Raw genomic sequence first — 27,640 nt, 5'->3', positions numbered from 1 at the left:
CCTTATGATATTAGATTTCCATAAACCTTCTGCCGGCCGCCTCCTCGTAGGGATTGTGTATCATCCACTCAAAACGCTCCCCTAGATGGAAATGTGCAGACTAAATCTGATCATGGCGCTAGATAATGTTCGCTTCTCACTCCTGAAACACAGACTTGGGTAGGAAACGGAGGGGATCCTGTGACTAACCCATCAATCACGCTGACGTTGTGCTCGAGTGATGGATATTCTAATTTCCCTTTTATATACAGGTGCACAGGATGGATGGATGACGATTAATGGACGGGCAAGGCTGTTTCCACAAAACAAAGAAAGACGCAGCGCGGCCTGCGGCGTCACTTTGGAGGGCAGGGAGCTGCGTTTCCCCGTGTTTTTGAAAAGGATTCCTCACATTTGGGACTTGATTTTCCCTGTAAACACGCGAAGACAAAGTATACATCCTGAGGTGACAAAGGTGTTGCTAACACAACAATCGTCTTCCCTCTGCGGGGACCTACAACAGGTTCTGCAGTCACTTTTATGACAGCCCTCGACACCCTCACCTCACCTCGTTTTCACACAACCTGTTTCTCGCATTCTGTCATTGCTATCACCTCCGTAATTATTCCTTAACTTTCACCCCACCTCAGACTGCTTAGACCGTAATTTATTTAAAAAAATATCCTCTTCCTCAGGCCGACTCTTCCGACGCGGCGTGCTTATCTGTCAACTCTTCAAAGTCGGAGTTGTGCCAAACATCCTTTTGATGAAATCTTCTGACATATCGGCGCTGCAGGCTTGAATCTCTGAAGATGTCTCCTCAACAATCTCTTATCCTTTCTTTTCAAGCAAAACTTTCTCTGTGTTCGGCTTTTAAGCAAACACCTCTTTCATATCGGCCCTTCCGTTTAACCGTTTGTGCCACGCTGGAGGTTAACTGGTTTCACCCCCACTAATTGGACAAAGTCATCACTGACATGGAGGCAAACAAACTGGAGGAAGTAGGAAAAGGACACAAATGTGAGTTCACTAAATTAATTTTCTTGAATCCTGAACGATCTTTCTCCATGTTTTCAACAAAATTGTATTGTTGAAAATTATTTTATTTCATACAACAAAAAGACGAGAGTCAGAATGTTTTTACTGCAATAATAGGACAAAATATTTTGTATTAATTTCAGTAGAGCTGCAATGATTAATCGAATCGATTAGTTGTCAACTATTAAATTAATCTGCAACTATTTTGATGATTGATTAATTGGTTTGAGTAATTTTTTAAGAAAGAAAAAAGTCAAAATTCTCTGATTGCAGCTTCTTAAATGTGAATATTGTTTTGGTTTCTTTCCTCCTCTATGACAGTAAACTGAATATCTTTGGAGTTGTGGACAAAACAAGACATTTGAGGACGTCATCTTGCTCTTTGGGAAACACTTATTGACCTTTTATAGACCGAACAACTAATCAATTAATCGAGAAAATAATCAAAAAATGAAAATAATCGTTAGTTGCAGCCCTAAATTTCAGCATATCAGCTGATTTACTGGAGCTATTTGGCACTGACTACACTCATTTTCTGTCGTTTTTGTTGGACATCAGTTGCAAACTATTTCCCTTGTGATTTCCAGTTTGTCCCTCCACAGCTGACATTGAACATGGACATTCATAAACCATCCAGCGCTCGAGACTTTTCATGAGACTTAACAATCCGGCCTGAGATCTCTCTTCCACCTCCGTCCTTCTCCCTCTCTCTCCGTCTCACTTTATCTCTCGCTCTCCATCCCTCCCTCCCTGTCCGAAGCTGTCCTCCCAGCCATCTGTCATGTGATGTTTATGGGCCCTTTTGCTTTTGTGTCCTGATGACCACTGTCACAGAGAGCTACCCATTACCGATGCGGCCTGATGAACGATGGTACCCAGACGCATCGCTGACACCCCTGTGTCCTTGGCCGCAGAGACGCTGCCTCGCTAGCCAGCTCAGGCCAGTAAAGAATGAGGACAGGGGGGACCTGGGGGAGCTGGACTGAGGACCTGTCCGTCATCCCGCCGACAGGATGCTCATATTACCCCCCCCCCCCCTCCGCCCCACTCCCGCCGCCGTCTTCCGTCTCCTCTTTATCCAGCCAATGGAAATATGGGGCTGGTCAGCATGGCAATGGCGATGATGTTGTCATTAATCCTGAGGTGGTGAATAGTGCCCTTGCCTTTCACCTGAATATATATCTACATCTGAACAGACACGGTGAGGGACCCTCGCTCCCCTCCAGAGGCTACAGAAGGTGCCCTAAAGGGTTAATGTAGGTAGAAAGAGATGATGAATGTTGTCGAGTGTGATTTTATCTGTCAAATAGAAACGTTAGTGCTCGTTTTGATCTTTTATTCAATGTGTTTGCAGGTAGTGCAGCGAGCTGGAATAAAGTTTTATTATACTGTGTTGATAGTGGTAAATATAAGCTCTTCTAATATGATTTTTTTTTTTTTCAGCATGCTGTTAAAGGTAGGGTCGGTAAAGATTTTGGAAGCATGTTTTGTTATATTAGCTGAAATTCTTATTACATCCCAAAAGCAATCAATAAATCAAATGTTATGACAAAACAAAAGAAAATAATCTGGTATCTGTGGCTGTCGCAGGACTGTAATACCCCGATCCGAATGAAATGATTTGTCGGGCTACCTGCCTACCTGCGTGCACTCTGCCCGTGCACTCTGCCCGTGCACTCATTGCGCGTCACCGGAGTCTTCCACAACGTGCTAGCTTGACAGCTGTGAGTACAAACAATAGCCATATTCATTGCTTATGTTCATTATGATATGTTTATGTTCGTAATGATAATCATTTGGGGGGAGTGGCTTTGGAGGGAGTCCTGAAGCGATGGACTGTCAGTGTTGCTGATTTAGCGACTTTCTAGCTAGATTTAGTGACTTTTGGAGCTAGTGCTGCTTTCATTGGAAAATACAGTAGTTGGCAACACTGGATCATTTTTTTAAATCTAGTGTACTCTTTCTAGTATCTCAAGACCCCCCACCCTGCTTTTAAATCATGCTTTTAAATGTGCGTGCTTATTTGGTTTGCTCTTGAACTTGGCCACATAAACCTGCAGATCATCTGTCAAATATTGGCAGTGACAATGTTCCAGGATGTTTCCTACTACATTACTGATTCTGTGAGCTGCAGGTCAAAAGGGGTCTAGATGTCTCGGTTAAAACCAGCTACGTTTGGTTAAGTCAGACATGTTAAGGTCACATTTAACCATTGTTTTAATAGTATCTAATTGACTATTTTTCTTTTCTTTCAAATTGACATATACTGATGCAAATGCTGTTGAAACAACTGCAATATATAATCAAGTTATTGCCAACCCCGGACTCGAGACCCCACCAAGGGGTCGCCAGAAGCATTTGAGACTTAGAGACTAACTGAGATTATTGATGAAAAGTTAGAAAAAGAAAAACAGAATCATACTACTCTGACTTTTCTCTAATCTTTACCATTTATTGTAAAATACTGGGTGATTTAATCTCTTCAGGCCTCTGAAGATGATCTAAATGAGTCTCAAAAGCTTTTGGTTGACGAAGACCTTGCTTCATTTTAAAGGGCCACATGTCAAAAAGGTTGACCTAGACCAGTTTTCAACCAAATTAAGCCCGCTTTTAACATACATCTCTGCGCTTCAGTGCTCGCTGAGCCACTTCAATATATCATAAAGATCAGCCTTTTAACATGCTATTGGTTTGGACTGAGGATAGTACAACACAGGTGATTCTAACAGAGAAGATAATCCTCTCACAATAGTGTAACATAATATGAACAATCTGCTGGACTAAATAAAAATCCCATTTAATCAGTGAGGCCTTCTCTCCTCTGGTGTCAACCTCCCTCCCTCCCTCCCTCCCTCCCTCCGTCTCTCTATGAACGTCTTTACTGGCCGGTGAAGCCGCTGATGAATTCTTAAGCAGATCACACTGATAATTGTATTTCATAACTGTCAGTTGTGCGAAGGCTGCCAGTGTGCCCAGGAGCTATTTGTGTCTCAGTATGTCCTCCACACACCTTCATCCACTCCCCCCTCCACACTGTCCAACCCCCCAATCACCAGGGATGTGCTTACTGTCTCCGGCCCCGAATTACTCAATCAGGAGGACACATTTACGGATGACACCTTTATTACAATTAATCAGGGGAACTTGATTAAGAAAGTTATTCCTCCCCTTCATTGAGACTTACACAAGTGGCTCTGCTGCATATTGTAATTTATGTCCCACTGAGCTCTCGTGCCGCTGATAGACAGAAAAGCCGACAGATTGCCAGCCATACTGAGACACATGTGGACGTGTGTGTGAGAGAGAGGGTGCGTGTTTGTGTGTGCATCCCCCACGCACATCGACATATCCAGAAACACATGCACCGCCACAAACAAACACATTCCCCTATCATTCTGTCATGCACAACTCAGGTTTCGCAAAGAGTTTAATAAATGACTTTAATTGGCTGTAGAGATGTGCTCGCTAAAGGAGGTTTGAATATTCCATTTCCCTTTCTTCTTGTCTCTTTCCTTCACTCTCCCTCTCTTTAACACACACACACACACACTCGTGAATGAAGCCATCTCTTTACCTTTACTCACAGTTCCTGGGTCTGCTGTGGCTAATTAGTCGAGTGGGGTTTTAGGTTTGGTAATTAGGCGGAGGTAGGAGTGACGGGGGCTCGGGGAGTTGGGGAGTTGAAGGGGGTCTGACTGACTTGCACAGAAAAGAAACTGGACTGTCTGGATCCTGGCAGCACCAAGCAGCCAGCTAGTGTCCCTCAGGCGCCTGGAGGTAGACTACCATCCCACAATATGAGGGTGATGTCTTTGTTATGTGCCACATGTTCCAGTGATGGGGAAACTGTGGAAAAAAAGAGGGTTTAGGGTTTTTTTTTAAAAAAGAAAGAAGAAAAAAGAAGAAAAGAGACCTTTGAGAATTTCACTACCCCGAATGTCAACGTGCAAACATGAAATCCAGCTCTGTGCTCTGGCCTTGCATTGAAAATTGAAATGGATTAAAAGACATAAAGTTGTGATTTCAGGAGTTGTTGGGGGTTTTTTTTGCATTAAAGAAAATCGTCTATATAAACATGTAGGCTAGGTGAAAAAGGAAAAAAATTAAAAAAATATATTTTAGTAACCTTTCGCATGATTGTCCATAGTTAACTGCGATCAATCTCAAATTAATCTCACATTTTTTATCAGTTCCAAATGTACCTTAAAGGGAGATTTGTCAAGTATTTAATACTCCTATCAACATGGGAGTGGACAAATATGCTGCTTTATGCACATGTATGTATATATTTATTATTGTAAATCAATTAACAACACAAAACAATGACAGATATTGAGCAGAAACCCTCACAGGTACTGCATTTAGCATAAAACAATATGCTCAAATCATAACATGTCAAACTGCAGCCCGACAGGCAACAACAGCTGTCAGTGTGTCAGTGTGCTGACTTGACTATGACTTGCCCCAAACTGCATGTGATTATCATAAAGTGGGCATGTCTGTAAAGGGGAGACTCGTGGGTACCCATAGAACCCATTTACATTCACTGATCTGGAGGTCAGAGGTCAAGGGACACCTTTGGAAATGGCCGTCCCAGTTTTTCCTCGCCAAAATTTAGCGTAAGTTTGGAGTGTTATTTAGCCTCCTTCGAGACAAGCTAGTATGACTTGGTTGGTACCGATGGATTCATCAGGTTTTATAGTTTCATATGATACCAGTATCTCCCCTTTGCTTTGAGCACCGCTACAACCTTAAAAATCGCAAGTTAACAGTAGCATAAATAGAGACTGGTCATAAAGTCAGACCGTGGATGCATTATCAGAACTAGATACCGGGTCCCAAGATGGTGCCTATTAATACCGATGAGAATTGCTCTCCTGGCACCTGCACCGAAAAGGTTTTCTAGCATCTGGCTTTACTTCCGGGTTATGCGGCCCACTGAATATGCACGGTAGTTTTCCTCCCGCTGGCCCCGCACCGTATCCAGGTCTTATTATACATCCATGAGTCAGACTCACGAAGCAAGTCAGTTACACAGCAATACGCATCTTTAGTTTGCTAACATTAGCCAGCAGAAGCTACTGGTCATACCAGACCAAGTCAAGCTGAAACAGTTAAACCCATGAGTGTGTTGATATTAACAAAGTTGTATTTTAATTCTCATGAGTTCAACATTTCATTTGCATGAGGAAGAATTTTTTTCTTTCAAAAGTTACATAGTCCCACTTTAATGTTCACCGCCACCGATATCTGCAAATCTCAGACAACCATCACTTTTTCTGGCTTTTCTGAAGAGCACTGATTCATTGGTAATTATAAAGTTGCATTAACTATAAAATATCCATTCATACAGCAATAAAAAAACGTACTCACAAATGAAAACCAGCACATCCACCATTTTCCCTTTTCAATGCCACATCAATTTGACACTTTTTTATAATCTATGCTCTGAATTGACATCATTCACATTTAGGTTAAAACGGGTACATTTAGTTTACCCTCCATTACTTCCATGTACATAACTATTTAAATTTAACTGGCGTGTTAATGACCCTTTCTGAGGAGAAGTACCCCAGATTTAAAATGAGAGAGACACTTAGCATAATTCCTCAAATGAAGAAAAATTTCCCAAGTTTCACCATCAGACAAAAGTCTGTGAATGCTTCTGTAGAAGACCTTCTCTATCTTTAATGTCTTGTTTACGCTCCGCAGTTCCAGCTTGCTTCAGTACGTTGCCAGTTAGCAGCCTCCGACTGCAACACAATCCAATTAAATAAAGAGTGTTGTCTCTCCAGGTTCCTGTGTTCTCTAATTGGGGCTGTGACTGCTCACTAATCAGCGGAGGTACAGGTAGGCCCTGGAGGACGCCGAGACGAGGCCTCTCCTGCTAATTGAAGAGATGCTAAACCCGGCCTCCTCCTCGCCGCGCGGCGTGGATGCGCGCGGTGCTCGAGCACATTAACTTCATCTAAACATCCATGTGCATCATCACCTCCCTCACCTTTCGAAGGAGGTGATGATGCACATGCACCAGCTTGCTTTTGCATTATAACGCCTGACCAAACAGCGGTGTTAACGGAGGTGATGCAATGATATAATGATTACCGTTTGTTCTGCTGGTGAGATGAACTCCATGCATTTCACAGTGTTAGTTTCATTTCTTCTTTAATTATGATATTAATTTAATTCAAACCAAGTCACTCCGACTCAAAATCATCTGCAGGCATGAATTTTAAATGTCATGTAAGGCTAAAGGTCACGGTTATGTGCAAGATGTACCAAACCTCTATCTAAGTGAGTCCACATTTTATAATGTAGCTTTAAATAAAAACAAAGCAAAGAAAAGGAAGTTTAAAGGAACAGTGTGTAACATTTAGGAGGATCTAGTGGCATAAATGGAATATTAAAGGTACCATATTGTAGAAAGTGAGATTTCCAGGTCTTTTATATTATAAAACAGGTTTAAGTGCTATATAAATACTGTTAAACTATCAAAACACTCACCATACGGAGAAATGCACACAGCCCGTATTCAGAAATTGTGCGTTTGAAACAAGCCGTTAGGATTTCTGTCCATTTGTGATGTCACAAATATACAATATTTAGATCATTACACGGTTTTAAACATAAAAATTCTAAATGTGTCCCAGTTTATATCCTGTTGCAGTGTATGTGAATAACATCAGCTGACAGGAAGCAAACATGGACTCAAGCTGTTGCCTAGCAACGCAATTCCGTTGAAATGCACTAAAACAGAGCGTTTCAGACAGAGGGTAAATACAGGTATATTCAGGCAGACAGTATGAGGAAAATAAAGTGTTTTTTTTAACATTACAGCATGTAAACATGTTCTGGTAGAAACACAAAATACAAGTATGAACCTGAAAATGAGCACGATATGGGACCTTTAATAAATACGTTTTCTTTAGTGTATAATCATCTGAATATACGAATTGTTGTGTTTTCGTTACCTTAGAATGAGCCGTTCATATCTACATATAGAGTGGGTCCTCTTCACGGAGCCGGCTGACATTTTCTTCTACAGTAGCCCAGAACGGACAAACCAAACTCTGGCTCTAGAGAGGGCCATTTGCGTTTCCGCGTCGGCCACCGTGGTTCTCCTACACGCTTTGTGCACAGGAGAAGTTTCAGCGGGTTGCAAATCCTACACACTGCACCTTTAAAGGAAACACGTGACCTCTTGGAGAATTCAGCACCCAGTGTTGTGTCTACCTGCTCTACAATCATGACAATATATATAATATTAACAAAACCATTGTTTCTAACAAGAAATTGAGTGAATATAAGCGGGGACGAAAGATTTGGAGGAAAAAAAGAGAATAAAATATATTGAAAGATGAGAAAAATTAATGTCCAGAGGTATTTTTCAAATTAATTATTTTCTTGTTGATGTGTTAATAATTTAAAAAGTGTTACTTTAATATTTTCATAATTTGCAGTTGATACCTAGCACAACTGTTTCTATTTGGATAACTACCCCCAATAAACCAGAACACAATGGACCTCATGTAGGAAGCGATATACAAACTAATATTCTCTTATTTTTGTTGGTACCCACGATTTGCTCTTATTATGTTAGTACCCACTGATTTCTTTGATTCACCAATATTTTCTGGTCGATGGCACTCTTACCGAGATAAGAAAAAAACCCATCTTGTTTCACAGTCCACAAATTGTTTGTTTGTATAATGCCATGAAATAAACCTTTTAAATTTGAGGAACATAAAAAAAAATCCATGAATATCATATAATCAAATTTAGATTATTTTATGTTTTAGAGTAATTATAATTATTGGATTATTCAATTTGTGGGCTAAAAAAATACTATTGGTCCATTGATCCCAATTAAGATAAAAAAAAACTCTTGGATGATATTGCGTGGCTTACAAACTGCTCTTAGATGCTTTTTGAATTTCTTGTAACGCTAGTACTGACGCTCTGGAAAAGTGCATGTTTACCTTGCTTAAGTTTATTTAACAGTAGCAGTAACAGAAGTAATATAGGCCTGTCGGTTTCAATATGCCGCCCACCCTCGTTCAGATGTTTTCCGTGTTCCATCTATCTATCCGTGTCGTCTATCTTATCAATTGTTCTTCTCCTAATAGCATTTTTTTTCTCTCCAATTCTCGGGCATGTGTCAGAGTATTTGCACACGGCACAACACCTGCTCTTATATAGTGTTTAGGGGGTGCTGCCTATGCTAATACCTGCCCTTTATATAGCGTTTGGGGGGCATTATCTATGCTAATAATTTACGATCAAGTGGGATTCATCACTCAGCACACCTGGTGTAAGAGCAGATTTGGATGGTTAAGAACGTTTGGAGCATCTGGAGTTGACATCTCTTATTTTTTCTCTTAACAGAAATTTAAGAGAATGTTGCAGCATGAGGCCCGATGTGTATGTGAAAGATATTATAGGACTTAAAACATCGGTAATCACCGTAACTAAATGTGAAAAAGTGACCACTATGTCGAGGAGCTGTTCGGACTCGCTACACCATGGATGCAAACTGGCCTTGGCCTGGTGTGTTTGTGATTTCCTGCACCGTCTGGTGAAGGTAGCAGCTTTGCATGCTGGGGTCACACCTGTAACGTATTTCACACTGGGTTATATTTTGAGTGGCCACCTGGATGAGGAAATAACATGTTCACAGTGCATGAACACTACAGCCCTCCCTGCCAGGTAGGAACAGGTGTTTGTTTTAGACTACAAACGGTACATTAACACAACACAGACTGCTTCAACATACAGCGGCTCTTCTCTGCTTCTTGCTTTTTAAAGAAGTCTGTGAAACTTTTCACCTATTGAGGCCTTTTAAATCTTTGGTCAAATGATCTGCCATGTGACTTAACTTCCCACTGTTGTGCTGCTTTGTTTCCAAAATGAAATTAAATAGAAAAAAAAATGTCAAAGGGCATTCCACAATACATTCACTACAAGTGATTTATTTTTTTTTATTTTTTTACAAGGAGTGGGGAAACGTAATGGCGTTTTCTAGTCCAACTCCTGGTTAGCTGGACTAATTTTTTTTTTTTATTATGTGCAGCTTCGGGGCATGTGAATGAAAAGATTGATTGTGTGAATGCCATTTCTGTCAGCCACAAACAGGCGATGAAATACCAAGCACACCTGGAGCAGCACTCACTTCTGACAAGCACATACCAATGTAAGCCCCTATTAGAAAAACAATGAAGTCTATCATAAAACATTTATGGTAGATAAAGTGCCTGAGAGTGCTAAAAAGCAAGCACATTATGGCAGCTGGTCTAAATTAATTTCAGGAGGTGGGCTCCTACCAGACGGTGGGCACACAAGATTAAGAAACAAAAAAAATCTATCGTTTCTGATTTTTAATCTGAATATTTGTGCAATAACATCATCAATGCATGGTTCTTATTTAATTTTCAGATTTGTTTTATACTAAATTCAGTCTTGCAAATGACAGACTGTTGAACCCTCACGTGAATATTAATAAATGTAGTTTACAAATCATGATAGCAGAAAATAAAGCTCATTATGTTTATTCGTAAAAGCATTGTGTAGATTTACTTATATTGTTATATTAATCATCTTACAAAAATAAAGAAAATAACCTCTATTAAAGCCCTGCAGATTTCAATCATTTGAGTTCAAGTATGATTTTTTTTTTTGTGCATTAACGATCACTTAACTCACAGTTTACTATCGCTAACAGGGGGCGGTGCCACTTCCACCACGACCTTGCCCAGGTTTTTCCCAGCATACATGTAGTCCACCGCCCGGAAGACTGACTCCAAGCCTACGAACCTCCCCTCCGGAGCCAAATCCCCACAGTCCACCTCACACACCAGCTTCCCCTTGGCAAACATCTGCATCATGCTACCCAGAGCCTCCCTGTAGTCGCTGACGAAGTGGGGCAGGAAGAATCCCCGCATGCTGGCCGACTTCTGGAGCAGCTTCACCGGCAGCGTTCCCCCTCTGAAGGCCGGGACCCCTGACGCCGTCTGGTACCCCGAGATGAAGCCGATCACTATGAGCCGCCCCTTATTGGCCAGACTGTTCACTGCAAGCTCTAAGACGCTGCCTCCGACTGACTCGTACACCACGTCTACGCCTCGCGGGTACTCTTTCTTCAGCGTCTTGGCCAGGTCTTCTGTGGTGTAGTTGATCGGCCGGTCGCAGCCGATGGATTTAAGGAAGCCGGCTTTCTCGTTGGATGAGCAGGTCCCGATCACGTGGCAACCGGCCTGCTTGGCAAACTGCACGGCGAACTGTCCCGTTCCCCCCGCAGCCGCCGTGACCAGGACCGTCTCGCCTTTGGCCAGGTTGCCCAGGCGTTTCAAGGCGATGTAGGCCGTGGCGCCGCTGACCAGCAGGGTGAGGAACTCTTGTTTCACCGAGGGGACGGGCACACTTTCCTTGGCTGGCACCACCGTGTACTCTGCGAACGCACCGCTGCCGAAGTAGGCCACGGTGTCCCCGACGGTGTAACGGGAGCTGGCGCTAAGGCCGAGGCCAACAACCTCACCGATACCCTCGAAACCGGCGTCGAAGGGGGGCTTCACCGAGGGGTCGTAGCGGCCTGCAGAGTAATTAATATCAGAGGCGTTGATTCCCACAAAACTGAAATACAAACAGAAAAAGTGGATTAAAGTTGAGAAAATAAAACAGTTACATGATGAAGTTGTGAATAAAACGCACACACAGTCGTGGACAAAAGTTTTAAGTGGTCATTAGTGTGGGCGCATATTTCCTGAATTCTGTCTGAAGGTCAAGGCTTCAGCTTCCTTCTCTAGACATGTCTGCACGGGGCACAAACACTCTGGTTTGTTTTGGCAATGATTCCCTTTTCTCTGGAAGAGAACGGCCCTGCGCTGACAGGGAAAGGCTTGTATCACAAAACACATTGCATGATGTCATGATTCATTGTCTTCAGAGACACCCACAACAAACTGCACTTTTTAAAAACCTTAGATAGTTGCTTCTTCTTGCCTCGACACGAAAGACGGCTGTTTACTTTGGTAACATGCTGGAAACAAATATGTGAGAAAGGAATGTATAAATAAATCATTTACCGTCTCTTAGAGCGGCATGCATGCTGGGCCTCATTACTGTGCATGTCACACGTGTACTTTGAGCTCGTAGATAATGCTTCTGTGGTTTATAGACGGGTCACAGTGATATAACAGAATACCTTGATTTGACTACTTCACATCCATAGAATCACTTTCCTCACAGGGAAATATTATGTTCTCATCAAAAGGTGCAACTATTTCAATGTGCATGAGTAAAAACACTGAGCCACTTGAGTTTTAACAAATTAAAATAAGCCTGTTCGCACGTAAACCTCTGAAAAACTTCAGAATCTAATAACGTAGCTTCGCCAAGATGATAAAATGATGTACAGCAAACTTAAAAACCCAACACTTGTTACGGTAATATTATAATATAATAACATGAAAGGTGTTTTAAGCTACACTTTGAAAAATACTAAATGAAATGTTAAGGTTTTGAGGCCTGTATTTTTGATTTATAGTAAAACTGACACAATCACATTTATGCAAATTATTTATTTTGGCGTGCATACATATAAAAAATAATTAAAAGAAAATGCTAAATTCATTCAAGAGAAGGTCATATATTTGTACACATTTATGAGACTACATTTAAGCTTTGTGTAAAGTTTCAGTGAACACATGGAGGTGTGGGGGGACTTGAGGATTTACTGCATGTGGCAAAGACCTGCTTCAATGACATCATCAGTAACATCTAAAATAAAGAAAGAAAGTTGAATTTCTTCTTTGTGAATTAATCCGCCTCTTCCACTGCAGTCGTGATCTTTCCAGTGATCAATTTATCCCTCTAAAATTCATCACTTTAACACTTTCGTATGTGATATTTCATTCGGATTGTTGCACTGACGCTGTGCAATATGGGACACAAGTGGTTCTCAATTTGCACAATTCCACAAATATTTATTTTCCGTTAGATAAAACGTCTTCACTGATGCCCATGACTGTGACGCCTCACTAATACGGTCAAAGGTCTTGCCAGGCAGTAATGTATCTACACTCAATCTGATGGAAAAATACAAATTGTATTGGCAGTAAATACCACAATAAACCCCGAGGTGCATTTGTGTAAGGCTAACGTAACATTTAAAATCAGATCAGGTCGGTAATGTAGTAGTAAATCAAAATTAGGGTGAGATATTACCTCCGGCTGGAATCAGAAATACTGCTATTTTCAAAAAGAGCATCAATTTATGCCTTTTTTACACCTTAAAAAGGAGCAAATGTAGTTTAATACCATTTATATAATAATAATAATCAGTTAGTCTGTGTCAGGATAAAAAGAGACAAGGAGACTGACTGACTTCAGGTGGGTTTACTCTTCCCTAACCGAGAATACACTGCTGCTGCTGAATGAGAGAAATGATGCTGCAATTCCCGCGCCATGTAACACTGCATCTCCTTCTCCATCATCATCTCCATCTCTTGATGCCAGTCTGAGCCCCCCTCCCCTCCCCATCCCCACCTCCATGACTTTCTGTTTGCAGTTTGGTGACGTAGAGAGACAGGAGGACAGAGAGAGAGAGAGAGAGAGAGAGAGAGAGAGAGATGCCGAGATGGATTGATAGACAAATGCAGAGAAGAGGGCGGAACTATGAATTACAGTAGAGCGCTTATTCCTCACGTATTTCACCATCTTGTGATGGTGATGATGATGATGATGGTGATCGCAGGTGCCGGACATGGATAGATGAAGGTAAGAGGAGCCTTTATACAACTTCTCAACATCACTGTGATAGATCGCCATCAGATAATGATCCTTTAAAGAGACTCCTGACACGCTTTGGGTCACATTACTGTCTGTTTCTGTCCACCTTTTAAAAAACAACAACAACAACTTACCGGTTCCTCACGAGCAGCTCCGCGTCTCCGGGAGTCGGAACCGCGACGGTTTGAATAGAAGCGGCCTCTCTGAAATCAGGACTGAGCTTGTTGACGACCAGCTTCCTCATGCTGCTCGGTATGGACGAGCCGTTAAAATCCATGAAGTGCGCGGAGTAGGACATGTCTATGATGGAGCGGCGCGGAGCCACCGGGTGAACTCCGGAAAGTGAGTCGGTTCCTCTGCGACCCGCTCCGACCACCGACACAACCGACACCGCTCTGCTGCCGCTCCTCCCGGTCCGCCCCAGCAGCAGCAGGAGGCTGGACATGACGCCTCCCAAATGTGACAAAGTTCACGGACAACTTGACTAGCAGGCTCCGTTAGTGGCGGCAGTGAGCCGGGCTGCCGTTAGCCTGCGCTGTGGGCTGCTCTCCTCCTCTCTGTAGCCTACACAGCGAGCAGGCCAAGCCGAGCTGAACCGGGCTGCACGAGCTTTTAAACACAAATAAAAGGCGCAATATTTGTGCAGCGTGCCTCTCTGTTTGCAAAAACAACAACAATGTAGCATTTGGGTTTAAATGGTAGCTGTGGTGCAGCCCTGTAGCAGCTCAGCAGCAGCAGCAGCTTCGCCCCAGCAGACTTGTAGTCGGAGTCCCTCCCCTTCCCGGACACAACACTCACTTCCTAGTAAGGTGAAACAAATCAATCCTCGTCTCCGAACAGATCCTCAACCGTTTTCCTCCCACCAAACCGACACCGACCTCTCCAAACATCTACAAATACGCAGCTCACTATATAATAAAAGGTCGCGTTGTGCCGTTGCGCACCGTTTAAATCGCATTTTGATTCAGTTGCTGAACCGTGTTTGCGCCCACATGTCGGCTACACCTGTAACCAAAACCTCCAGCAGACATTAGTGTGTTTGCATTCCTTTCTGCTCGAACATTTCCTTTACATGTGTTCTCATCTAATTGTCACCTGACAACTGTCATTTTGTGAACACGTCTCCAGGCTATTTAAACGCATGTAACTCCTACATAACTACAACATAGTGTGTAACTCGTAGTACAACCAGTGACTACAACATACTGTAACATACAGTAACATCCTGTTTGGTCCTATTGAACCCCCCCACCTAGTGGGAGACGAACCTCCAACTCGTAGTCTGACAAGCTAAAGATGGACATTAAGTTGGACCAGCCGTGTACTAGTGGAGTGTTTGTTGTGCTTTGAGCTACATGTTCATCTAAGTTTTGGTTTTAGTTGGTAACTTCCGGAAGGATCCTCTCCTTTGTCGGAGGTTTTGGGTTTTAGTAAAGCAAAGGGAGAAGGAGAGAGAGAGAAAGAGAGAGAGAGAGAGAGAGAGAGGGGGAAAACAAGACAATTAAAGAGATTGACAGGTAGCTCCTCTGTCAGGGTGACGCTGGTGGAGAGGGAGGAGTAAACTGGAGCAGGAACAGCCACTCGATGCGTCTGTCTATCAGTTGAGACTGTCTGAAACTGCTTCTGGATCCACCGCCTTTTCCATTTTTTCTTTTTTTTGGGAGAGCTCGGATCAGTCCCTGGAGTTTTTCCCCTCTCTCTTTTTTGCTCTTTTTAAGAGACAAATCTTTGAGTCCGTGTCGATCTGCTGTGTGTTGTTGGTGAAGCCTGGATGCGCCTGCGTCCTGTTGGTTTCTCCTCTCTCTCTCAACTGATCTGCTCTCCACCGCATCAGACACCCCGACAACAAAATACACCCGACTCTGGTCCAACATGCGATGAGATGAGCGGGGGGAATTATATCTGCGACTCTTAAAACGTAAGTAAGAGAGAAAGCCTGCTCGTCCCATTTATTCTTATTTTATTCTTTGGTTCAATGGGAGAGAAAGAGGGAGGGAGGAAAAAGTGTCCGCCGGACTGGTGAGTCTGGATCCGGGCTGAGGTGGCGTGGTGGTGACGGGACTGACTGACATTAACCCATCTAATGCCTGTCTCTCTGTTCTCTCTCCTTTCTCTCTTCCAGGTCTCTGGCTCAAGAGGAGAAGGAAACGCGAGGATACCAGACTTATCAGAGCGGGACTTATTGGTTTTGTTGAGTTTATTTATTGTGTAGTTTCTGTGCGTCAAAAGACGCAGCAAACTATCGTCCCCCTCCAAACAGCACTGGAGATTAGGGAGATTTATTTTTTTCCAGGGGGAGTGAAGTGAAAACTTGGGTTTCAAGGTGCTGCTGATTCTTTTCTTTTCTTTTTTAAACCCCTGCCATGAGAGCCATGAAGGAAGATGATCTTTGATGGACATGGAGGTGTCAGGAGCTGGCCCAATCCATTCCTAATTTTTGGTGCTTGTTGTCGAAGCCGAGCCAGCTATTGAGTCCAAAAAAGAGCAGTCAGTTTGAGAAGAAGACAGCTCCGAGATCAGAACCCCTTCACCCCGACAAACGGGATGATTTGTCCGAACTGACAGACTGTATTAGTTTGTAATCGCTGCATGAGAAGCGCCGTGGAGAGCGACGGTCACTATGCCGAGGAGAAAGCAGCAAGAGCCGCGGCGATCAGCAGGTACAAGCCGCTCCTCCATTTACCAGCACTACACAACTACTTCTCATTTACTGTCAAGTGTCAAATGAAAATATCTCCTTCCACATCACATTGTTTAGTTGTTTTGCATGCTGACATTTATTTAACAACTGTGTTTAAATTTAATTAGTTGTGTTATTAACACAGCGCGCGACTCAACCCCCCTGACCCACAGTTGTGTTTTAGAATGGGTCTTAATTGCACAAATGACGCACATATCTGCGCATTGCCATTTTTTTTATTATCCTCCTTTGCCAGGAAAGTTCTCTTAAGAATGGTGAGATAAACTAAATGGCATGTTATGGGGATAAAAGGGAGCTTTTGAGGTTCAAGAGTGAGTAATGATGAATAATTGACTGGGAAAGAAGGGGGAGAAAACTGGTGAGAGCCGGTTTTTTTTCCTCCTTTTCTTTCTGTTTTATTAGAGGATTGCCATCCTTGATTTGATGCGTGATTGATCGCCTGTCATGTGGCAGTCTTTGATCTATTCATCCCTGATAAACATCAATAAATCCTGCCATGAAGACAAGCATGCCTCTGGTAGGTTTAGCACACAACCCTCCTGTTGTCTCAAGCAGAAAAAAAAAGTTGTGAATTAGGGTGGAAAAATCACCTCGTTTTATTTTCAGGGAAAAAGCAGATGAAAGGACGGTGTGTATGTTGAACAGATCACAGGAAAAAAATCAACCCAAACACTCCTTTTTTTAATCAGGTGTTTGCCTTTTGGTTGATGGAGATAATCTTTTAAGCAACATTCCCATCCAGATTCAGCCCACATTCACTGTAAGAATCAGTCCAGTAATGAAATCAATATCCACTGCTGGAGGCGAGTAGAACGTTTGCAATGTGACCAACTGATAAAACCAGGTCTTGGCAGAGAGGACCAACAAGGTTGACTTCTAGTGGTTTGGATTTGGACTCCCCCTTTTTTCCTCTCTCGTCTCCCTGCAGCCTTTAAACAAATGTAAATGAGTGACAGGGGTTTCTACCTCTGTGCTAATGAGGCCGGGCCTTTGAAGTTAGGCATTAACAACTGGAGTGAACAAAAGACAGTTACAGAATTTTAAAGAGATTTTGAAATATGAGGTGCAAAGCGGGTCGAACAGGAGGGCCAGCCGACGAAGACTTTGAACTCAGCGGGTTTTATCATTTTAAGCAGGGAGCTGCTGCTGCTGCTGCTGCTGGTGGTGGTGGTGGTGAGGATGAGGAGGAGGATGAGAAGCAGTGTAGGATGGAGAACATTCAACCGGTGCTCACTGTCGACTTCTCTCTTTCTCCCTAGCAAAGCACTTCTCACATGATTTCGGGCCTACTCTGTTCAGATTTAGATATCTCGCTTTACTTTTCCGAGTGTGTGTGTGTGTGTGAGTTTCGGTTGTTGTTTTGGTGAAATAGCCCACTGGAAACGGTCGACCATTGTGGCAGCTGAGTGACTCCTGTTAGCTTTCTGCATGTAGATGGAGGCATGAAAACATGACATCGCTGTGACCCCTCCCTTCTCTCACCACACACACACACACACACACACACACACACACACCATTGATCCATTACACTGTCCACTGAGTGCCATGCGCATCATATGGGTTGTAATGGTCAATCACAGCTTGGCAGACGGGATGTTTTCCATTCTTCCATGAACATGACAGTCAGTCAGAGATAACGCCCTCCACTCCACGCTCCCAGTAGCAACAAATAACCAACACACACTCACACACTGGGCTAGCCTGGTGCTCCACTGGGAGCTGGTACTGACCTGTGGCTTCCTCTCTGTGCTGCTGCTCAGAGAGGAAATTGCTCATGGTGGTGGTGGGAGCGAGCGAGCATGGAAATCACAGCTCAGACAATTAAAACAACAATAGCAGACTTGTCTCGACAGGTTTCTCTTTCTTTTTTTTCCCTCACCTTGTACCTTTTTCAGAGAATATTATTTGTTATGTAACGTCTGTTTTAGTGTTTCAAGGCCGAATCAGGCATAAAATATTCCACAACACCAGAAATGGCGAAAAGTCATAATTGTGGATTTCTTTGGAGATTTACTATCAGCTGTAGAAATTATATTTTCCTATAATGTAGCCAGGTTATAATCAAATGTCTTCCATGGGCTTGTAGCAACAACGGCATTTTTGTATTCCTTATTTACCCCTAAATTTGTAAAATTTCTTTAATTTATCTTTTTTATTTTTTTTATTTTACAGTTACATAAAGACATCTCTGATTTTGACTCATAATTAAATTTATTTTCTCAAACAATAATTTTCCAACTCAATTTTCTCCTGAAGCTTGTGTGTCTGTATGTGGAGTTAAGATCCACCAAAAATGGCCAAGAAACCAGGATATTTTACAGATCATATGTAGCTCTCATTACACTTTAAAAAAATAAATTATAGTTTTCATTCAAGAATCCGAGTAGTAAAGCTGAGATGGAAAGAAACCTGCTTTAGAGAGTGTGTAAAATGGATATTTCCCTCCTTCCACTATACATTTTATAGTGCACAGATGCATGTTCCTGTGTGTGTTATTACACTTGTAGCCTCACCTCGTCATTAAAACGACTGGATTTAAGAGTGAGGGATGAGGGTGGGGGTGGGGAGGGGGTGCAGGAAGGAAGGAAGGCAGGAACAATAAAAAAGACAGAATGGAGTGATGCCGTCTTTCATCTGAGGCAGGCTTTTAGATAGCCTTACAGGAGGAAGATGAGGAGGAAGAGCAGATAAGATAGTCGCTCTTATTTCTGCGGAGCACGGTGGTTAATTATAAGAAAGACAGTGTGTGTGTGTGTGGGTATTGGGGGGTGGGGGGGTAAGGTTGCTTCCCGTTGGCTTCATTAGAGAGAGCCCTAATTATCTGCGGAGCTGATGGATTTGTGACAGGCCCTAACGATTAATGCTGACAAATTCAGTAAGGTGTCAAGTCCGCAGCTGCCTTGATGTAATCAAGTTGATATTATACAGTCCCCATAGCCCCTAGTGCAGCACCAACTCAATTTGCCTGTGCAGGTGACAAATGGACTTTGCTACCTGACTAATCACGTCAGGAGACAATGCCAGTTAATGACCTCAGTGAGCCCCCGCCGCCCCCACCCCCACCTCTCTTATAACCTTGTAATAAGCGAGCCAGACCAGCACATCGCAACCTTTCCCTCTGTTCTCTCTGTTTTTTATTTGTATTTTCGACGGTCTCATTCCCTTTTGTTTATATTTTAATCCCTTCAATTACAGAGTTTATCATTTCTGTTTCAAGTAGCGGTGCATTTTCTTAAAGTTTCCTCTTGTTTTTCGGCTGGAATGTGAGGGTGGAAACGTTTCAACTGTTGCAGGAGATTTATTTATTTTTATATTAATGACACAACCCGGGCCTGTTCTAACAACTTGATGTATCGGCACTCCAAAGTAATCCCACGGACCGTTTTTAAAAAATATAGACGTTCGGTTGGAAGGTTTTTTACACTTTTTGCATGTGTTGCAGCCCTGCTAGTAAATCACCACCACATCATAACACGGCCCGCTCGCACTTTTGGCTGAACGTCCTCCCAACTCGGTGCTGTTTGTAGCCGCCTCGCTGAAGGCCTCCAGTTTATTTCCGAGCTGGAGAATCACAGTGCCCAGGGATTAATGATTTTGCATGCCCGGGGTAGCTAAGATTACACAGCGACCTTTGTGCTCTTACTTGACGATGCTGTTATGTGATATTCTCTCCCCTCGAAATAATCAGCATGCTGAGATTTATGTGCACCCCCCCACCACCACCAACCACCCTTCTGTCTACACCAGCGTCCTGAGGAGTGCAGCAGTGTATAGCCTCTAGGTGTGTGTTTTTTTTTTTACTTTTAATGTTGCTGGATTTGAATACCCCCCTCTTTCCTGAGAATTAGAACAGTCTTGTTTTGATAAAGAAAAAGTTTATTTCCAGCAAAGGAACTAGTGTCTTTGGCCTGAAAGTTGGAGCGGCTTATTACATCCGATGGCTTAAGGGCTCCACAGCTTCTGAGAAATGAGAAGTTTATGTTATAATTCAGTGAAGAAAGTGTGTGTGTGAGAGTTAGGGAGGGAGGGGGGGGGGGGGAGACAGAGGCGAAGAGAGCGTGTGTGTGTTTGTAGCTTAGCACTGACCGGTGTTAGTTTTCCTGGAATGAATAACTTGAACGAGTGTAACGGTAACCGCTCCGTGTTAGTCATCCTCTTTAGCGGGGCCTGTCTTCGGATCCCTTCTCCGTTCCCTCGCCGGAGCACGAAAACAACCTTCCAACTGCAGCTCCACATATTCCTCACTTCTTCTGACTGTCATATCTGTTCACTAATCCCAATCAAAAACGAGGGGATACCAGACAGAGCAGGAACACTATATTGATCCATAGCGGCCAGTTTTAAGTTATGTTTCCTGGGCATTCCCTTTAGCGTATGTGTGTTTGGCGGTCGGACTCGGCTAGAGGTTACGCTAATTGGAGCGGTGGTGTCGTTAGCAGGTGGCATCGATCGACCTCGTCGATAGCCACTTTTGCTCCTGCGCCACCCTCCGAAACTATTAGTTAAATTTACATCAGAGATTTGAGGCAGTCAAAGGTCAAACACGCTCAGCTCGCTCTTCTAATGCCTCGAGTCACCAGAAGTGCCCCTGTGTGTGTGTCTGTGTGTGTGTGTGTGTGTGTGTGTGTGTGTGTCTGCGTGTGTGGTATTAGTTACTTACATTTATTATCCTTGCACATGCAATCCTTTTGCACAGATCTTCCATTTATAAAACAGCTTCAAGATCAACATGAAAGTTTTTTTTATAGTATTAATTATCAGTGAATAACTAATATAATGAAATGGAAGGTGTTAGCAAGGTTTAAGCAGCATGCGTTAAGCTTTTTCTGTTCACACAGATAAGAATATATTTCACACCGTAGCAATAGCACCCCTCCTTCTCTCTTTCTCTTCCTTTCTTTCTGATTCTTTCCGGGGCATTCTCAACAAAAGCTGCCCTCAAGGCACGCTGCTACCATCACTAGCAGTGTGTTGCCCTCGCTGCACTTTAGACACACACACACACACACACACACACACACACACACACACTGTCAGCCATAAACACAGACAGTCAGACTGACAGACAGACAGATCCACACACACACACACACCTACACCTAATGCTTAAGTGCAGCCAGCATGTCTCTGTGGGAGGTCATAATGGAGGTGGCTTAGTATGATGGGAAATCATATCATTAAAGCAGCCAGATGTGCTTTGTTGCCTGCCTTGCAGCACATAAAAACAGCAGCAAGTCATGGGATCCAAAAAAGAAAAAGAAGAAAAAAATCCAAGTCTGAGAAAATCAAGTCTGAAACAGATAGAAAGCAGCCCCTCTGGGACTGGGCTGACAAGCAGTCTTACTCCTGACTGCCATAGAAAAACAATTTCCCCCAAATAAAGAATTTTTGTTCTCATTTTTCAATGTCGCGGCAGCATAACAAACTCGTTTTTTTTTTTACTTTTCGTGAAATTCAGATTGGACTCAAAGCTTTGATAAACGGCGCGCTGTTGCTGTTATCAGCTCTTTGTTAAGTGTGCTTAATTACTATGTAATATTTGTGTTGTGCTGAGTAATTACATTTTGTTAAGGCTCCACAGTGGGGATGTAAGGCTCATTAATGAAAAATTGTTCACATGTTGTGTTTCTTTTTTCTTCTTCTTCTTCTTCTTCTCCGGCACATAATTTGAGACATGAGGAAGATAAGAGGGGAAGCGTTCAAGAGAAGTAGTCGTGCAACATTTAAGGCGCTAAAACTTGACATCTCAAATTTTCTTAAGTAAAGTATTACATTTGCCGAGGGTAAATTTGCTCTCTTGATCAGCGCCGTGCCTCCTCGAGAGGCTATGGGAAAAGTCTGCTAGAGCCAAATTTAACATGTTACTTCTATCAATAAAAGATGAGCAATTACAGAATATTTTGTCTAATAAGTATTTGAATTCCTCGGCGCAGGAAAAAAACAAAAAAAACATGTAGCTTACCCACTCATTACATCAGTTAGCAGGGGGAGTGAGAGGCAGCTCTTTGATGCCAACAAACAAACAAGACAAACGAGATGGGCCCACTACAGAAGAGCAAAAGCCCTATCCAGGGACACCCAACCCCTGCACACTCCTCCCTCTCCTCCGTCTCTTCTTCCTCTCCCTCTCCCTCTCTCTCCGTCTCTTTCACGTATACCTCTCATCTCTCCTCTCGTTTCTCGGCACTCCCTCTCCCTTTATTTCTTGCTCTTTTCCCCTCTCCAGCATGTTTCTCATCTCACATCCCCCTCTCTTCTGGATAAATACTCGTTCTTTGCCACTCAAAAGCAAAGAGAAAAGAGAGAAGTGCTGGTGGTAGAGGAGGAGGGGGGTGAATGAAAAACGGGGACGTGAAAAAACATTTTTTTCCCCCTTTTTTTTTTTTAAACTGAGCTCCTTTCTTTCCCCCTGTCGGTTGTACCTCATCAGACAAAGTTAGGTGGAGATCGCCGGGGAAATGAAAAGCTGAAAGGGAAACAAATGAAGGAAGTTAAAGTGTGCATTCTTGATTTTTTTGGGAGCCAAATCTTTAATCATCTCAACATGGTTTCGAACGCGTAGAGCAATGTAGTGAAATATGTTTTGGCGATCGAGAAAAACGGGAAGAGTGGATGTTCGTCGATGGCGGTGGGCACCGATGTTTAGTCCAACAGCAGCATCAGAGAAGATGGTGTTAGTGGGTGGGGGTCTACGTGGGTGGACGGATGGATGGTAAGGTGGTGTGATGGCGTTAGAGGGAGGGGGGGCAGCTTTTAGAACGGGTATTAGAGCTGACAGATGAACGGGACGATGAACAAATTCTCCTGCAACAGCTGTGACTGCCGCCATTATCCTGACAGGTGTCAATTAAGAATTACTGCCCGGCCGGCCGAATGCCCCTCCCGACTTGCACACGTCCCTCCATCCCTACAACCCTCCCACCCCCTTGTCCAGCTGTCGGCGTGCGAGCGAAATAACACTTTACCCTTGTCAGTGTTGTCACAGGCCCCGCAGCCCTGGTTCTCTCCCCCCCTTTGAAACGGCGGCCAGCGGCAGAGGCTCGCTGATCAATAGCTCGGCGTATTAGCGATCGTGGTGTCCGTAGGTGGACCAGTTTTGTCCATTTGTTTCTGCACAACTTGTGATCTACTGTTTGAATCTCGCCCTCCGATCAGGTAACTAAACATTACCGGAAAGATGCGATGACGCACGCATCGAAAAAATGGTGATTTAACTCCAGCGTGAAACCCTGTTGCTGCCTTTTTAAGTAACCCGTAGTTCTAAAGCTTTAGATCAGGCTGCAGTATGGTGTTTAACTCCATTCTGCAGGTTAGAAAAAGCCCCTTCATTACATCCCTGGCCTGTGTTTGTGTGTGTGTGGGTGCATTTTGTACACAGTGTGTGGTGTGTTCACCTTTTGCAAAGCAGCGGCTGCAGAGTAACCTAGATTCTGCTTCCCTTGATCCTCTGTTACTCACGCTGCTGGCTAATACAGGGCCGCTTTTATTCCACATTGTAAAGTGGGGAGTTGAGGTCAATGAGTGAGAAAATGAACAGTTGCCATTGCCCATCTCGAAGGCTCCCTTCCAGTAAAGCCGCTGGCTGACAAACACATTTTGGGGTCGGCAGGCTTCTGGCTTTTTTACAGCGGGGGGAAAAAAAGGAAATTCAAGCGTGTGTGTTCCTCATTTGCCATATTTTCTCAATTTTTAGGGGTTTAAATCAGCGCGGTGGCATGCAGTTTAATTTCCCTTTAATTATTAAAGTGTAATAGAAAGCATCATGTGTGCGAGGCTACGATTCAGCTGGCCAAAGTGGTGACAGCGTGTGTGTGTGTGTGTGTGTGTGTGTGTGTGTGTGTGTGTGTGTGTGAGTAATAAAGAGGGAGACATACTGTAAAGATTAGCGTTACATACCTTTATTTCTAATTATACACCATATAATTTACCCTCTCGTGCACATGTGTTCTATGAATTTTAAAGTTATTATGCGTTCATGTGCCACGCTGTTGACACTGTGTAGTTATTACTTGCTTTCTGTAATAAATGCAGTTTTTTCGGTGCCGGCGCAGAATAAACATGAGAAGCTTCAATCGGTAGAAGGAGGAAGCAAAAACAGCAACGCGGAAAAGGCAACATGAGAGTGAGCGTGAGCGCGAGGCTCCCCAGGAATACACAGATGGATTTGCATGTTCACTTGGGAGTTACAGTTTTGGATTTCCTCCCTAGAAATCATTTGCCACAGAAAATAACCGGGGAAGATAATATCAGTGTTATTCCGCTATACTTCTGCTTTTATTTGCATATCTCTTGTTTTAAATAAGGCAACCCCTCGGAGTGAAATTCGGTTTGTTTTTCGGAGCTTCATTCTGCATCACCTTTTCTTTTTTTTTTTTACTTCTCAACCTCTCTCCCTCTATTTAATTCTTTCTTCAGGCCTATAGCTCCTCTCTTCTGTCTCACACTGGCACTAGACTGCTCCGAGCGATTATCAAACCTGAGAATATTTTTCCATCCACATGCAAATCACCCACCATGCTCTCTTATCATTCCTGCTTTGCCCCCCCCTCTTCCCCCACTCTCTCCCACCCCGCCCCAGCCACCCCAAACGGTTGTGTGTAATCAAAGTAAACGGCAGCTAAAGCTAAAAGGGAAACGCTCTTTGTGGAGATGGATGGAGGGATTAAATATTAACCGGATGCGGCTGACTTAAGGCAAGTGTTTTACATAGCTGCTCCCGCCGCGGATGCCGCGCATTGATCCCCTCGCCCTGGCGCCTTTACTTGTTTGGCTGCCTGCCGTTAATTTTTCACCATTGTTTCACTGGCCAGGCCTTTTAGAAACGGAGAGGGAGAGGGGAGGCCAATGAATGGTTCACCCATCCACCGCCGTCCCTCCCCTCCACTCCCCTCCCCGTGCCTTTAACGGGGGCAGGTGAGATGGATGATAGCAATTTGAGATTTTGTTTGTGCGTGTGATCATGGAGATTGTTTTTGGTATTACCATGGTGTAACAATCCCAGTGATTAATTGAGGCGAGTGCTCGGCTAGGATCGGAGGAATTGGGGTAAATGGGAGGTTGCAGGTTCTCCACCTTCCTCCGCTCTTGACTCGTGAATGTGGTGTTTATCGGCTGACCTTGGAGTCCGACACCGCTGCCTTCTTTACACACACACACACACACACACATAGAACAACAACAACGCACTCCCGGGACCCTGCCTCCACACACACACTGCCCCTCTTGTCATATCACTTCCTTCATTTCCTCATGCCTCTTTCTTCCTCTCCTCCAACTGTGATTAAAAGAGAAAATCTAGACCGCTCAAAACCAAACTTTGGTGCAGAAAGGAGACTAAACAAAAACAAAATGGCTACAGTGGCCACAGTGTTCATGTGGATGGACGTTAGCGGTGGGAAGGCTCCTCCAGTGGCTGTGTGTGTTTTCAATGTGTTTGTTGTCTACATGTGTATAGAAATATCCTGTGGGTCACAGAGGCAGCTTGTTAACAGGGGGCGGGGGGGCTCATACCAGTGGTGGTCCCCCCCCTCACCACCCCCTCCTCCTCTAACCACACACACAGTTGTTGCGCTGGTGCTGTTGACAGCATTGTGAAGGCCTTCTGGCATTTATAAATGCAGTGTCGGTCCAGCAGCGGAGCTCTACCTTGCAGTCGTCAGACATGGCCACCGCTCATCACTCAGCCCTTAATGATGCCTTGTTTTCCCCCCACCCCCACCCACCCATGCACCCCCACCCTGGCCAGATCTGAAGGGGTCGAAGGCAGGTCGTGACCCCCAGGTGGCCGCAGTCGAGAAGATTGCTGCACTTCTTTACATGTTTTGGTCTCTCTCTCTCTCTCTCTCCTCCTCGGCTGACATTATTATATTCCATTTAGGTTCAAACACATACAAGCCTTTTTACAGCGTGCATCAATGTTTCGGTGCTGGGAGGTGCAGATAGCTGATATTTATAATGCTGCATGGTATTAATTTGACAATTTTCATGCCACCAAAAATTGCAAATATTTTCTGTTTCAAGCAGAATTATACGATACTAAAATGCACTAAGCCAATAAGCCAATAATAATAGCAATGATAATAATAATAACACTAAAAATATAGTTTAATCCAATCAGAGTGCTGCATCACTGTTAAATAGAGTTAAAAGAGCTTATCATTTTACAATAAACGTGACGAAATATATCCATCATAATAGATCAGTCGGTCATCTTTTAATATATGATAAATATTGGTAAACAAACGTATTAATATGTCTGACCCTACTCTTTCTTTTCCTCTCTTGGATCCTCACCAACTTCTTCCTTTCTTTTCATGCTATTTCCTTTCTTCTCTGCTCCCTGTGTCTTTTCCGTGTCTCTCGCTCTTTTGCTCTCCTTTAGTCAAAGTAGCCCTGGTCCCCATAGCAACACATAGTGAACTCTTTACTCATTAGTGTGTATGCAGCCACGCTGAATGGCCTGAATCCTGTTCCTGTGATTTTCATACCAACAACGTCCATCACCTCGTCGTGATTTTTGTTTTTTATACCGGGCCGAGTAACCAGCCAGTGTTGATATTTGGACATTTGCTTGATTCCAAAATCAATGTGTTTGTCTTGTAGTGGCGAGTGAATTGTGTGTGTGTGTGTGTGTGTGTGTGAGATCACATGAAGATTGAGAGGCGACACTGGGAAACGTCCCTCCGTCACGCCTGACTCACGCTCGCCTGTTTTTTTTTTTGTTTTTTTGGCCGTTAAATCTCCAGAGCGCTGATAACAGGTCAGCCGTTGAGAGAGAAACGAGAGGGAGGAGGGAAGAGAAAGAGAGAGGGTAAGAAGGAGGGAGGGAAGGAGGGAGGGGGTAGAGTGAGGAAGTGAAAGAACCAGGATATGATTAGAGAGAGAGTAAGAAAGTGTGTATGCAGACGGAAAAAAAAGGGAAAGAGAGAGAGAGAGATTGGTCTTCTTCATGCTGGCTCACCCATTGCGTGGGCGGCGCATGGAGTGGAGGGGTCAATGGGATGCCGTGATAGGCTAATCTGCCAGGAAGGGAGGGTTAGGGCAGGCCTCACGGGAGCAGCTCATTGGCTAGACTCATTTTGCCCTGTGAAATAAAATCTCACCGCGTCTTTGTTTTCATTTTTTTTTTTCTCTCTC

General features: G+C 43.6%; 2 protein-coding genes across 3 annotated transcripts in view; one reads left to right on the top strand and one right to left on the bottom strand.

Annotated features, from left to right (window-relative positions):
* Positions 1-10,379: 10,379 nt before the first annotated feature.
* LOC141779749 (prostaglandin reductase 3-like) lies at positions 10,380-14,697 on the bottom strand. The gene is made up of 2 exons (XM_074654755.1): positions 13,935-14,697; positions 10,380-11,643 (listed from the first exon to the last, which is right to left on the bottom strand). The coding sequence occupies exons 1-2, from the start codon at positions 14,243-14,245 to the stop codon at positions 10,713-10,715; spliced, it is 1,242 nt and encodes a 413-aa protein (XP_074510856.1). The 5' UTR covers positions 14,246-14,697; the 3' UTR covers positions 10,380-10,712.
* The window catches only part of LOC141779747 (teashirt homolog 1-like), a 37,151-nt gene continuing 23,158 nt past the window's right edge, over positions 13,648-27,640 (top strand). The window contains exons 1-2 of one of the 2 annotated variants that reach the window (XM_074654752.1): positions 13,648-13,788; positions 15,923-16,460. In XM_074654752.1, coding sequence (XP_074510853.1) covers positions 16,421-16,460 — 40 coding nt within the window. In that variant the 5' untranslated portion in view covers positions 13,648-13,788; positions 15,923-16,420. Of the gene's footprint in view, positions 13,789-15,072; positions 15,719-15,922; positions 16,461-27,640 lie in introns of those variants that run through there. The other variant, XM_074654751.1, reaches the window with a different exon arrangement.

The sequence above is a fragment of the Sebastes fasciatus genome, chromosome 12 (genome assembly GCF_043250625.1).
Source record: "Sebastes fasciatus isolate fSebFas1 chromosome 12, fSebFas1.pri, whole genome shotgun sequence".
Taxonomy (NCBI): Eukaryota; Metazoa; Chordata; class Actinopteri; order Perciformes; family Sebastidae; genus Sebastes; species Sebastes fasciatus.
Note: the sequence above shows the minus strand (reverse complement) of the source record. Positions and strands in the feature narration are given on the sequence as shown.

Bases quoted from the DNA above. Each gene is read 5' to 3' on its own strand.
- LOC141779749 (XM_074654755.1), bottom strand. From the start codon at position 14,245: ATGTCCAGCCTCCTGCTGCTGCTGGGGCGGACCGGGAGGAGCGGCAGC. The intron at 11,644-13,934 runs GTAAGTTGTTGT...TTTGTATTTCAG, and splicing joins GAGCTGCTCGTGAGGAACCG to TTTTGTGGGAATCAACGCCT.